The sequence below is a fragment of the Cyanistes caeruleus genome, chromosome 4, assembly GCF_971803275.1.
Source record: "Cyanistes caeruleus chromosome 4, bCyaCae1.hap1.1, whole genome shotgun sequence".
Taxonomy (NCBI): domain Eukaryota; kingdom Metazoa; phylum Chordata; class Aves; order Passeriformes; family Paridae; genus Cyanistes; species Cyanistes caeruleus.
The window spans coordinates 13580619-13593723 of NC_141704.1; the positions used below are offsets into that span (position 1 = coordinate 13580619).

The following is a 13105-nucleotide window of genomic DNA, read 5'->3' on the forward strand; positions in this document are numbered from 1 at the left end:
ACTAAACTCACCATGATAACGAAGCAGTTTGCTAATAACATTAATATTTTTAAACAAACACAAAAATAATTCATTTGCTCAGATGTGTCTGAATGACATACAAGTTCTGGAAACAAGGAGAAAAGAGATTTTAAGCATAGAAATCTTAACAGCTGTCCCTTTAAAAGTACTAAAATCCTTGATGACTTGAGCATTACTACAATGTATTTTAAAAAAATCTTAGGGACTTAAAAATTCTTAATATAATTACTAACTTAGCTGGCCCTTTTCAGAGTAAAGTTTGCAGTAACTAACTTACTCTAACTTAATTACCACCACTGCATATTTGTGACACTAACAAATGTTACCTTCTCAATTTGGCAGCAAAAAAGATTGAGACAAATGATTTTCAGTATTTTAACATTTCTGGGTTCTATCTTCATGAGGAAATATCCAGTGACAGCTTTTTATCTACTCAACAACTCCAAAATTGAATATCTCATGACTACCAGTTAATATATAAATTATATACCCCTCCCTACTGAAACAAACCCAAATAAAAAATATAACATAATGCATGTATGGTTAGGGACATCCCCCCATTCACAAATCACACGTAATTTCAGTCTTTTGTGTCTGAGAAATGGCAACTTTGCTGCACCTTTCTACAGAAGGAAAGTGTAACAGGTGTGAAGTTTTCACAATCAGAAAAAGATGACTTTGAGGTGGCATTCTCCATGGGACACGCTTTCGAAACACCGAAGCAGGGTCCAAAATAACTCAAGTCTTGACTTTCCTGGGCTCCTACAAACTTCTTTTTCTCTGTAGCTGCTGAAGACCTTATTCTAAGGGTATTTTAACATAGGGAAATGTACAAACATTGATATAAACAATAGGTATAACATAACTGTGAAGAAGATTTAGACCAAGACATCTTCTGGAGCTGGAATTAAATGATATAAAAATTCTATCTCCTGTGGTACTATAAACATAGCAGTTAGTCAGAATACAGATGCAACTGCAGTAAAGTGTAGAGCACTGGCCAGTAATTAAGCAAAAAATGTACCTTACAAAATCAGAACTGCATCAAGTATTTCAACGAATGCAAACATGTAGCTATGAAAGGGAGGATTTGATCCTCTCCTTTTTCAAACTGCTCTGAATTTATTAAGTTAAATGGGAGGCAAAAATTGTAACATCTCAGCATAGGAATTATTTTTTGTCTTTAAACAGATGGCAATTACATTTTCTGAAAATAGGATAATTTTACATTAAGCAGTTCTACTATACATAAACCATATAAAAACATAAGCAAATATGCATGCCCAGTTTTAAAGAACTATCTTAATTCAGAATACTGATATTCACTGAGAATCAAGTGTATTACCTGGTCTAGTAGTGAAATATTGTTAATAAAAATGAACAGGGTTTCTCTGTTTTGCAGTGTTTAGAATCTCAGATGCTAGGGCACATACAGGTGTATTACTGTGATAATGAAAAATGCCCAGGGAGGGAATATTTTTCCTTCATTTTGTTACAGATAATAAGTCAACCTTCTTTATGCATTTCATTGTAGTAGAGAAGAAAAAAAAATACTCCAGTATTTGTGGACATACACATTCTATAGGATTCTATAGGTACTCTACAATAAACTATTTATGATTTCAGAAGCTACAGATGATAATTTCTCTCTCTTTTACTGCATTCAACAGTGAGGATCTCTAGTCTTAGCATAACAGTTAAAGATGAATTTATAGACAAATGGCAAACTGGAAGGTCCACAGCAACAGTGACTGGAGTCAACTACTAAAGTCTTAAAAAGTAAATAAATTACAAATGCTTATATTTATATTTGATGATAAGAAAGAATTCTTTTCCCAAACCGTTTTTTGAGTAAAAAATTGAAGATTTATATCAAAAGTTTGTTAGAAAAAGAAAACACAGGTTTTTAGAATTATTTACTGTATTTCAGAAGGAGTTTTTGAACAATAAGCTTGTTTAAAGGGGCTGTTGACAGCTTTTTAAAGATTTTTTAAAGACAGCTGTTGAAAGGGGCAATTAGAAAAACAACATGCAACAAACATAAAAAGTGAGGAAAAAAGTCTGTATTCAGTAAAGACAAATTTACTTTTTTTTACAAAAGAAACTCTAGTAAGAATAGCAGTATCTACCTAAAAGGCAATAAAAGTTACTACCAAAGCAAACACTGCAGAAACATTATTTCTTCTGCACTAAGAAGGAAATAGGACAACTCTCTCCAGTCAGATAACTGCTTTTTGATTCCTTCAGTAAGTGCAAAGTGCCAGCTAAAAAATAGTTGATGTTTTTCTTCTTTTTACATATGGGAATCTGCATAATGTGGCCATGGGTTCCGAAAGAGTAGGAGCGGTATTGGGTCTCAGCATATTAATTTCTAATTGAATCTTGGAATCTTAGAGAAGCTAGCTGAGTGTTGATCTTGTACCCATGCTGAAAACCCAAACCAAAGTGTCATGGAAGAAACATTGGAAAAGCTAATAAAAATAAACTGATAAAAAATAAGTTAACATGCCTTTGCAGAAAATCAGATCCTGACAAAGAAATATGGTTTCACTTTTTGATGAGGTTACCAGTTAAGTTCAGAGATAACTATGAAAATGTTCCAGTTCTTGAAAGGCATTATAAAACAGATGATTTAAAAGCAAATATTAAACAATATGAAATTCAAATCTAGCTTTTCTGAGATCTGTTATTCATTAGGGCTGTTTTTCTAGGGGCATTTTTAGCCATCATTACCAAGTCTGACGTGACCAAAAACTTCAGTGGACCTGAGAAATAAAGATAAGATTACTGATGACAACATTTGCTGATGGAATCAGGATTGAGGGAAACTAAATAATGAAGAGAAAAAGTTAGAAAAGCAGTATGGAGTGTTTAGTAAAGTCCATTAACTCAAAGAGACATTTTAACACAAATGAATGTAAAGCTACACATGAAATAACAAGCTGTTCAGTCTGCAGTGAAATACAGGGAAACAACACACTGGAAAATAATGACAAAAATATTCAGTGGTCACAGTGAATAAGCAATATGAGGTTTTATTGTATTGTTGTGCTTATATCAAAAATGGGATATGGCAAGTAAGACATAGTTTTCACATGTCCCTGGTTATACTGATATTGGAATATGGCTTCCAGTGTTGCTGACCAGCAGTACAACACCAATGTTGATGAATTAGAAGGGAACCAGAAAAAGCCTCAAAAATGAGGACTAGACAAAATGCATGGTCATGACAGGCTTTAGAAGCTTATTCTCTTTTTCAAATAAGGTAACATTTCCTTCTGTTTTCTTGTGCTCTGTCAGGCAGTTGGACTAGATGGTCATTGTAGGTCCCTTCCAGCAAGCAAGAAAAATAACCGCAGTATGTCACAATACTTTTCACTTCTTTTACTTCTTTTCACTTTTACTTCTGTTTTCCTGTCTCTTGGCTTTCAAAAGTTATTTCTCCTTCCTATTATGTAATTTTGTTGGGTTTATGTTTTGGTCATTTGTAATTATATTCATTCTAAAAAGCTCAGCCACTCATTCAACACTTCAAATTTGTGAGAGAAGAAATTCACAAACATTTAAAAACGTAAAACATTATCCTATATTGCTGGGATTGCCTCTACAACGTACAAAATATTTGTGATTTAATGTTAGATTGTATGGTCCAAGTTAACCCTGCTGAGTTTTGCTTCCATGGTGCAAAAGGAATATCCTTAAATCATGACTATCTTAACTTTCTCAGCCTCAGAATGAAGAACTGTACTTCCTAAAAAGAAGAAATAAAGGGCAAGAAATTATTAAAAAATACTTTGAAAAGTGACATTATAAATTTTAAAGGATTGCTCACAGGTATACCTTTGGGATCTTTTTCTGTTTACAGAGAAACAGTTTTCTCTGTGTTGATGAAAACCATATCAATTTCATCTCATTTTTTTCATTTTCAGAACTTCTGGTAGGCTAAACTTTGTGGAGGGAGGCCAAGGAGATCTGCTTCAGCTGGTTTCTCAACACTAGCTTACTTCAACACTTTACCCAAATTTTATGCTGCCTTAGGATCATGGATAGGTGGAAATGAACACCCTGTAGCATCACAGCACCTAAATCCTCCATGGCAGCACCCAGAATCTGTGCTGGGGCACAGCAAGCGAAGCAGCATCCTTTGGGTAGGTCAGCAGTGAGGAAGAGAGCTCCAGCTGCAGGAATTCCTTTTACAAAGGGCAAGCATCTGACCTATGCTTACTAATTATGATCGCTTGTTCAGAATTATTATTACTACCAATTCTTTGCCTTTTCCTCCCCAGTTTCTTCCCTTCTGCTATATCTCTTACCACCTTGCCTGCAAACTGCAGAAAATTATGGTTTGCATTTATCTTGTGCACAGTGCAGTGGTGTTCCAGCTCTGCTCCATCTCTAAGCACTGCTGTATTAATAGCAACGATGGTAGAGATACAGGGGAAAAAATCATAACTGACAGATATTTCTGGATGATGTATTCACAATAATACTTTATATTCCAACTACAAGAAAGGAAGTACTAAAACAGCAGCTGAAAAATGAAACAGTTCCAGATCTCTTTTATCTGATCATTCCAATCAAGATTTTTAAAGCATTAGCCATGGAGCAACCCGAAACTCTGGAGCACATCTTAGAACAACACAGGACATGAACAAGAGAAAGATCCACTTGGTTAATGGGTAAGATGATGCTTCAACCAAAACTATAACAAATTTAACAACAGAAGTTGGATCTACATGAAGGCAGGCACAGAAACAGATAGATCTACTGGGCTATGCTGTTGCAGAGGCCATTCCCAAAATCATAATTGTAACAACTAAAACTTAAAGGAGATGCTGTACAAAAGAATCAGGCAAGCCCAACAAAGGTTGTTCCAGGTCTGAAAAGCAATCATTAAAATGATATAATTCCTGAAATACCTGATTTGACAACTGTCTAGAAGAACTTATATCAAATAAATGCTTGGTATAAGATTACAATGTAACAGACAAAAGCACTGAAGACCTGGAAGCTTCTGAGGATGATAAACCACAACACACTTGGATACAACATGACTCCTATTTGCATTTTTGAGACAAATGTTTCTGTGTCGATTATTTCTTTCTAAAAGCTTAGATAAGAAATTCTATGGCTTGTGCAGCAGCTGAATGGAAGACACAATCTTAAAAAATAATAAATTTTATTAATAATTTCACCTTAAATCAGATCTGCTGAATATTTTCTAGTATTCTAAATAAATATTATAATCCTCTAATGGAATAGGAACAAGCACTTTCTTCTGTAACAGCTGTCAGCTCTCTATAACCTGTGATGATAAGCAGACACATTTTATTCTTTAACAAGTCACGTAATCTAAGGCACTTAACACTATATTTTGCAATAGAATTTCATTGATCTTCACTTCAGACTGTTTGTGATTTGTTATGTGGTAATTACAGTATCTTTAATTACTATATGTCTCATTTTTCCCCAGAACAAAACAAACAAAACTGCAGTATGATCTCCTAGCACGGCTGCAAGAATTACATAATTCTTGGGTACAACTACTGTCATATTTATTGCCAAACAATCAACGGAGCAGTACAACATTTTTAAATGGTTAAATCTACCTTGTTAATCATCAGTAAATGTTTAGGATGTTCCCAATAAAGGGAAAAGGGATTGGTGGAAATGCTCAGTTATTTTGTTCCCTTCCAGCTTTTACTGACTGCCAGAATGACATCTGTTGCCAGAACGGAAGATATTGTTTATGGATTCAGCGAGTCTGCTGAAATGTGGATATGTATGTTGCTGTCTGTAACAGGATGAGAAATAGGTTTATAGTCAATAATGTTAATACTCTCAAGTCCTTTCTGATTTACTTTTAATTAGACTTATAAAAGAATCCTCTCTTGTATAAAATTCCCCTCCAACATTCATAAGGAAAAGTCACTATTCAGTCAATAATATTTGGTTTCGAGCAGTAAAAGAGATATTTACACACAGATGAGACACTGGCTATTCTGCTGTTCTAGTTCATGTGTGAGTGTATAGTCTAACCAATCAGATTTCCTATTTTCAGAATTTTATATCATAATTGCCCACAATGCTCATCATGCTTAAAAAGATGGTGGGTCCAGATTTATAGGAAGAATATATTTTTCTAGGACAAGGTAAATTCTACAGCTAGGCAGAAGCTGCAGTCTTTGAAATCATGCCAACTTGTGCACATTTCAGGCAGAAAGCATGAGCTATGCCCTTAACATAATTTGAGCTTATTCTTTGTCTCATGAGTAAATAGTTTGCTTTAAATGATTTGTTGTTTTGAGGCAGTTGTGTCCAGAAACCCTACCTAAAATCATGACTTTCTTATGCTAGGTGTTATATACAAAAGAGAAGGACCTTTATAAAGTAAGTAGATAAATCTTAAGAAAAAGGAAGTCTCAGTAACTCAAATTTACAGATGAAGAAATGAAGAGAGCAAGGCATAACAGAACCAGGAACTGAACCCAGATCTCAAGTCACCAACCTAATGGCCTAATCACAAAGCATCTTTCCTGTAGATAATGAAGACAGAACAGTTCCTTAAGAGATAAAATAGTGACCCAGTTCTGCTGTCATTTATATTTTTGCAACTCTGCTGCCATCATCACAGTCACGGGAGGATGGGCATGGCAGTGTCAAAGCCTGTATGTGTACATATATCACAGTACATGATGTAAGACACCCCCAAAATAGTGATTTTTGCAGCCAGAATTTTCTTGTCATCTCATAAGGCATCAAACATTATCAAAATACAGAATGAACTCCAACAGCAGCTGCTATTGAAGATAATTGACTATAATCAGTAAGTTTTCATGAACATCAGTTAAGCCAATATTAAGAATTCCACAAAAAATTATCCTGTTAAACTGTTTAAAAGCATCAGTTCTAAGGGCTGATAGTGTAATGGAAGATGGACCTTAAAGATAGAAAACTGGGTCAATACCTCATTTGCTATATGCATCTTAGAAAAACACACTTGATGGAACACTGAAAAAGTAATCCAGTCCTTCTTGCTCTTCCTATATGTAATTTTTTTTCTTCACTCAAGAATATCCTAATTTCCTCCCTTAGAAATATAGAGGCTTAAACTGTAAACTTAGGTAAAATGAGAATACAGATTTTTGTGATGATTGTGATACATATATATATATATAGAGTACTTTGAACACCAACACCTTTGGTTACTATTATTTTGGTACTTACCATGGTTTATCCCGTGACACTTTTGAAGGAAAGACTGTGTGCTGTTTGCTACTGGAGGTAAGTAGATTGTCTTTGGGCGTTTTGAATGGCTTTGAGTTGCTGCTGACAGGGTTATGGCCGCTGATACAGGATTTCGGTTTCATCTGTACTAGGGATGTCCTGGAATTACAGGCTGGAGAAGCTGGAGAAGGGGAAGGTTTACACATTGAACTGTGTCTTCGTTCTGCAACAGAAAAGAAACTAATTTTACAACATGTAATAGGCTAAAATTAAAAATACAATTTGGGAAAGAGGAAGTTGTTCTTCTCTATGCTAGTTACAATGATTTTCATCACTCCAAAGAACACCAGTTTATTACTGTTGTGAATGTAATCAAGCCAAATGATAATTAGATAAAATCAGCTTCATGAAGTGCTCTGAAAAAAATGTAAAACATAGTAAAATAAATAGCAATAATCTACCAGAAAATCTATGTGAGGTGTACTTGGTGTCCCAGCTCTTTCATGCCAAGAAGAAAGGAGAGTACGTAACAGCGAAGATGACTCAGTAAACTGCTCTGCGACAGATATGTGATTGCTCCTATAAAGGTTTATGATGAATTCAACTGACCTAGTTATTGGGCAGTTTACTTTATGACTATCTTGTTTCAATTCTATTGAGAAACTGTAAAGAAAACAACAGGAACACTGAAAAGTAGCAAAAGGTCTACTGCTCCGGGCCCTTCTAGAGAGGTGAGCTCTGCCTGGTTCACTTGGTTATCTCCAAGCACCATTCAAGGTAAAAGCTTGGGGTTTTTTTCCACACAGAGCAAACGGCATGTGCAAAAAACCCAGGAAGTTTATGTCTCAGTAACAAACGTGGTGGCATCTGGAGGTCAGCGTGGCTCACACACACACCAGAGGCCTCTCAAGCACTGCAAAAAAGCAAGGCCTGGCTGACCCTGCACAAGACAGGCTTCAGTGAAATTGTTTTGGTTGAGTCGTTATTAGTATTTTTTAAAATCTAAATGTCCTATCCCTTATATTGTAAAGCAGAAAGACTGTTTTGGCCATTCTTTACAAATCATATCTTTCTCCAGGGTAAAAGTGCCAGTGCTTGGCCAGCTGGCTACATCAGTGTGCAGCAAACAACAGGCTTGTGCTGCAAACTTCAGCACAACTACAAAATACTTAAAAGAGACAGGAGTTGATCTCTGCTGTAATATTTTCAAGGGGTGCTACAAATCTTGAACGGTCCTGCTGGCCCCATTTGTGAAGCACCCTCTCCCCAGCCCGCTGACCCTGCAGTGAGCCAGCCTAAGGCAGCAGCAGCTGGCATGAACTGGATGGGGAAGAGGAATTTTCCGGTCAGCAGGGCCTGGCTCATTGGCACGGACTCCAGTTTGCTGTGCCTGAACACCAAGAGCCTGATCACAGCAGGGATCAGGCAGGTACTCCCACAACCAACACCGTAATCAAATGTAGCAAGCGGAACATAATCATAGGCCGAGTACTTCAGACAAGCTGGAGTTTCTCATTCAACATGAGCAATTTTTCCTTGTCTAAAGCCTTCAGCACTTAACTTGAAGAATCCAAGTAGGTGCTACTCTTTTAGCTTGACCAGCATCACACAGTCAACCAAGAGCAGGTTAAGGAAGCACCAGCGACCTGCTAATACATGGGAAGGTTTTGTACTTGCATCATCAACCCTGCACTCACTAGTTTGATATTTCAAGGACAACTGAGAAAAATTTTCCCACAGAGAACCAAAACATGACAATTTGTCTGGCATCCTCACAAGTAAAAACTTGCCAGCAGCAGGATTCATCCATGATAAACTTGCAATAGGCAAATACCTCAAGAACAAAGAGAAATGCTTAAAAAAAAATTCCAAAATGTTTCTATTAGATCTAAAATAACTAACTAAAGACATTTTTTATTTAAGATCAAGAATTTCCATATCTTCACATTCACAGCTTTAATTACCAATACTGGAATTCCTTCCACATTCTCCTGCAACTGAAGAACAAAATAGTCTTAATTTTTTTCAAATACTAAAGTATCTATTGTGACTCCCAAAATGTCCCCTATCATTTGCTACTTTTCACCCCACTGCACACTTCAGTGTGCAGCCTCTGCTTTTAAAAGTCCTTTGCAGGATGCAGTAGATTTATATTAATTTCAAATCACATTTGTGGTAACACCTGTGTAAGCTACACAGCTGATTCTGAAATGCACAGTTCCATTCATGGACTATTTATTGTATTACATAATAGCTATTGTTTCAAGATTTACCAACTTTCTCAGCATCTATTTAATCAATTTTAAGTAGGCTAATCAAAATTTGAAACTTTCCCATTAATTACTTGGGACTGATGAGGAACTGCTATCCTACCAACAAAATCAAGCCATATATAAAGTAAAACTTGTGAGAAAACCTGTTTTCCACACACATGCTATATAAACTTAGGATTAATTACTCCAATTTTTACCACAGCTACTGGTTTTCTTAAGCCTGATTTCGAGTAAACTGTGTCATCAATATCAGCCCTATGGATATGTCTGGAAATGAAATATATTACACTTATTAAAATAAATCTTCTGGAAAGATGAACATTCTAGATACTGATTATCTAAATATATATTTTAAAGTCATTAAGCCATATCACATGCCATAGCAAGTTATTTTATAAGAGTCTTTTTGTACTGGATTTTTAGTCAAGCTAAATGTTTGGTGCTTTTCCCAAGACAACTTTCTCAGTTTATTAGTTTTCAAGAGCAAACTAGTACATTAACCTTGGATTTTTTACTCTAACATAGAATATAGTGGAAACTGTTGTAACTAGACTATAATAAAGTGCATCCCACTGCTTTAAGCAGCAGATGTTTACTTAAAAGATAGGTAAGGGAAAAAAAGTTATTTTAGCTGATTGTGTCAAACTGGTGGTTATTCTTGTGATCAGAACCAACTGCCCTAATTAGCATTTCCTTTTACCTCCTCAAATTCCCCTCTTCCCTCAAAACATGCTACAGAAAGTGTTCCACCTTTTAGACAGATACAATACACATTTGAGTATCATCAGCGTTACCCAGCTTTATTTCAAATTTCCTAGAATGGAAACTGTGACCTCTGTAAAGTCATACAGGAGACAGAATGCAAATAGCCAGTGCCACACAACCAAAAGTGTTCTGAGACACTGCTTGGACGGGTAAAATCTGCACATTTTTTCACAAAAGTTAATGTCACTTCAATGTCAGCAGAAGAAGATGGCAGCAACACCTTGCAGGTATGGCACTGTGGAGAGCTGGAAGAGTAATTCCCTCTGAAGGGGCAGAAAGTCCCCTCTTTGAGCTGGGCAAGCATGGTTGCAAGAGGCTGTATTTGACAAAGGTGTGAATTCTCAGACAAATCTCAACGGTGAGGGCATAAATTGTAACTATATGCTGGTATATTCCTTCTCAAGAACTATCAAGTTGCCTCTCAATTCTTCATTCCTTAAAATGTATGTGGTAGTCAATCACCCTTGGACACTGGTAACGTTTCAGAGAAATAACGAGAATATAGGACAAAAAAAAGAAGGCTATCAGCTGTCAGAATACACTGCTTATACCAGGGTGGTGGTGGCCTCCTCTATCAAACTGACTTTTGTGGTAAAATCTGTTGAAAAAATTTTTTACAAGTTTGTCTGTTCCTATTTTACATATATGCAAGGAATGACACATAATGTACAAATCTACTATTATACAGCCTATGCAATAAATCAATACGTGAATAAAATACATTTGCACATCAAATAGTTATGATAAAATTAAATATTCACATACTAACATATTCAGGAGACAAACAGCTATCTGTGTAACACTTTCTACGCTCATTTACAGATCATTTGTAGACAGATTAGATCTAGTAGAGCAAGGTGAACTTGTATTCACACAGCTGTGGACATGGCTGTCCCTGTTCACATACACCAGTGCTACTGCCAGTGGACATTGATGAAACTAAAGAAGAATGAAAGTTTTTGCCCCTAGAAATTGTAAAATGCAGCAAGGCAACTAGAAAATCAGTTATCATCACTGATAAGATACTAACCTAAATTCTGCACAGTTTAGCAATGCTATGGATATGTGCTCTAGTTTAAAAGATAATTTTTCTGATTCATTTAAGTACTTCCAAATGGATGCTTATGTTCCCCATAAATAACAACACATATTCTGTTTTGATTCTAAATACCAGGTGCTGCCAAATCCAACAGCACAGGAGCACAATCACACTTACAATCCTCTTTACCACATTAATTCCTTCTGCAACCTCTCAGCTGTCTCAGTGCAGCCATTGCATGTGACGAGCAACATGTGACTTCTACTGTCAAACAGTTAATGTACTAATGGCATTAATCTCAGAGGAAAGTTTAACACTCTCACTGAATTACCTCACTTTCTATAGAATCAATTTCAGATGAGTATCTGTTACTTTTTCTATGAAGCAGTGTCTGAAAGACCGGTGTTCCATATAGTTCAAAGGCGCATTGCAAACTCTGCCTCAGTAGCACTGCAAATGATCTTAAACTATTCCAGGAGATTCTCCATGTCCTATGGAAACATGGATACAGTCCAACTTTCTCAGCCAAATCTGAATTGTTTGTAGATGTGAAGTCCTTATGTTGTTGGAGACCTAACAGTCCCTGAATCTCCAGAGCTTCTCTCCTATGCCCTTATACTCCATTTTTAATCCTCCTTCCTGCCTCCTGCACAATGCAACGCCCTGCCTTTCCCCAGATCTCTGTTGCAGCTGCCAAAGTCCTCTAGGTCTGCCTTTAAATCTGTAATTCCACTGGATCCTCTCTGATGGGTCACCAGGGAATACTAGCAGCTGTTTTGCAGGAAACGCCACATCTCCTTCTAATCATAAGAAAAAAAAAGCAAAGCAATAGAGGGGCAACATGAGCTCCAGAGCCACAAGCACAGTGTGGGGGAAGATGAGGCAAAACCACATTCTGAATAGAAAGTCTCTTTTCAAATTTTTGCCTTGACTCTTATACACAAGATCAAGCACGTACTTACCTCACAGCAAACCTTACAATGATGCTACAGCAAATATGATACCAGATAAATATGTCAAACATTGCAGCTTCCTACTGAAAAAGATCTTTATGTGATCCTGAAACTGAAGATATCTCTAATCTGGACTAGAAACAAAACCCCATTTCTTAGTATACCCCACCTGCATCCACATTCTCACCCATCATGCGGTACTCAAAATTGATCCAATCAAGTGAAAAGGTTTTGCCCAGTTAGTGCCTTCTTCATAAATATGACAGACAATCATGGAGGAAAAAGGTAATGATACACTTTGAGCAGAGAGAAAGATATGTCTTTCATCTTTCAGTGCTCTTTTTCCCCAGATACTTGAAACAAAACAAAAAAAAATCCCCTTCATGTTGTAAGAAGACAGACACTAAAACTCTGTCAGCACGAGTCATTTTGAAACACTACTCTTGTTTAGCATGATCTGACTTCCTGTGTACAAGAGGCCTATAGGAAAAAACAATTTTAGGTCGACCCATTAATAACACAGGGACCCAGTGTTACGGATTATAGCTTGGTAAAACAAACAAAGTAAAACTGCTAAAACTCAAAAAGGTAAGAGCGTTATTTACTGCTAGTAAATATTTATAGAATAATAAACCTCCTTTTTAAGCCTGTATTCATCACAACACTTGAGTTCATAGTCCTTTTACTTGGAATAGCATAGAGTAACTGATCCAACTGCCCTTAACACAACATGAATACTGTTATTCCCCATTTACAGTATTTAAGCAGATGATAATGAAATTTAGTATCTCATAGTCTTGTTGATGAATATGTTACTCATGGTAACT

At 36.3% G+C, this 13105-nt stretch overlaps 1 protein-coding gene across 9 annotated transcripts in view; it reads right to left on the reverse strand.

Moving 5' to 3' along the window:
* Positions 1-13105, reverse strand: part of ATXN7L1 (ataxin 7 like 1) — a 113275-nt gene that overhangs the window by 24658 nt on the left and 75512 nt on the right. For all 9 annotated transcript variants that reach the window (XM_086886727.1, XM_086886728.1, XM_086886729.1 and 6 more), the window contains one exon: positions 7249-7471. In XM_086886727.1, coding sequence (XP_086742853.1) covers positions 7249-7471 — 223 coding nt within the window. The remainder of the gene's footprint in view (positions 1-7248; positions 7472-13105) is intronic.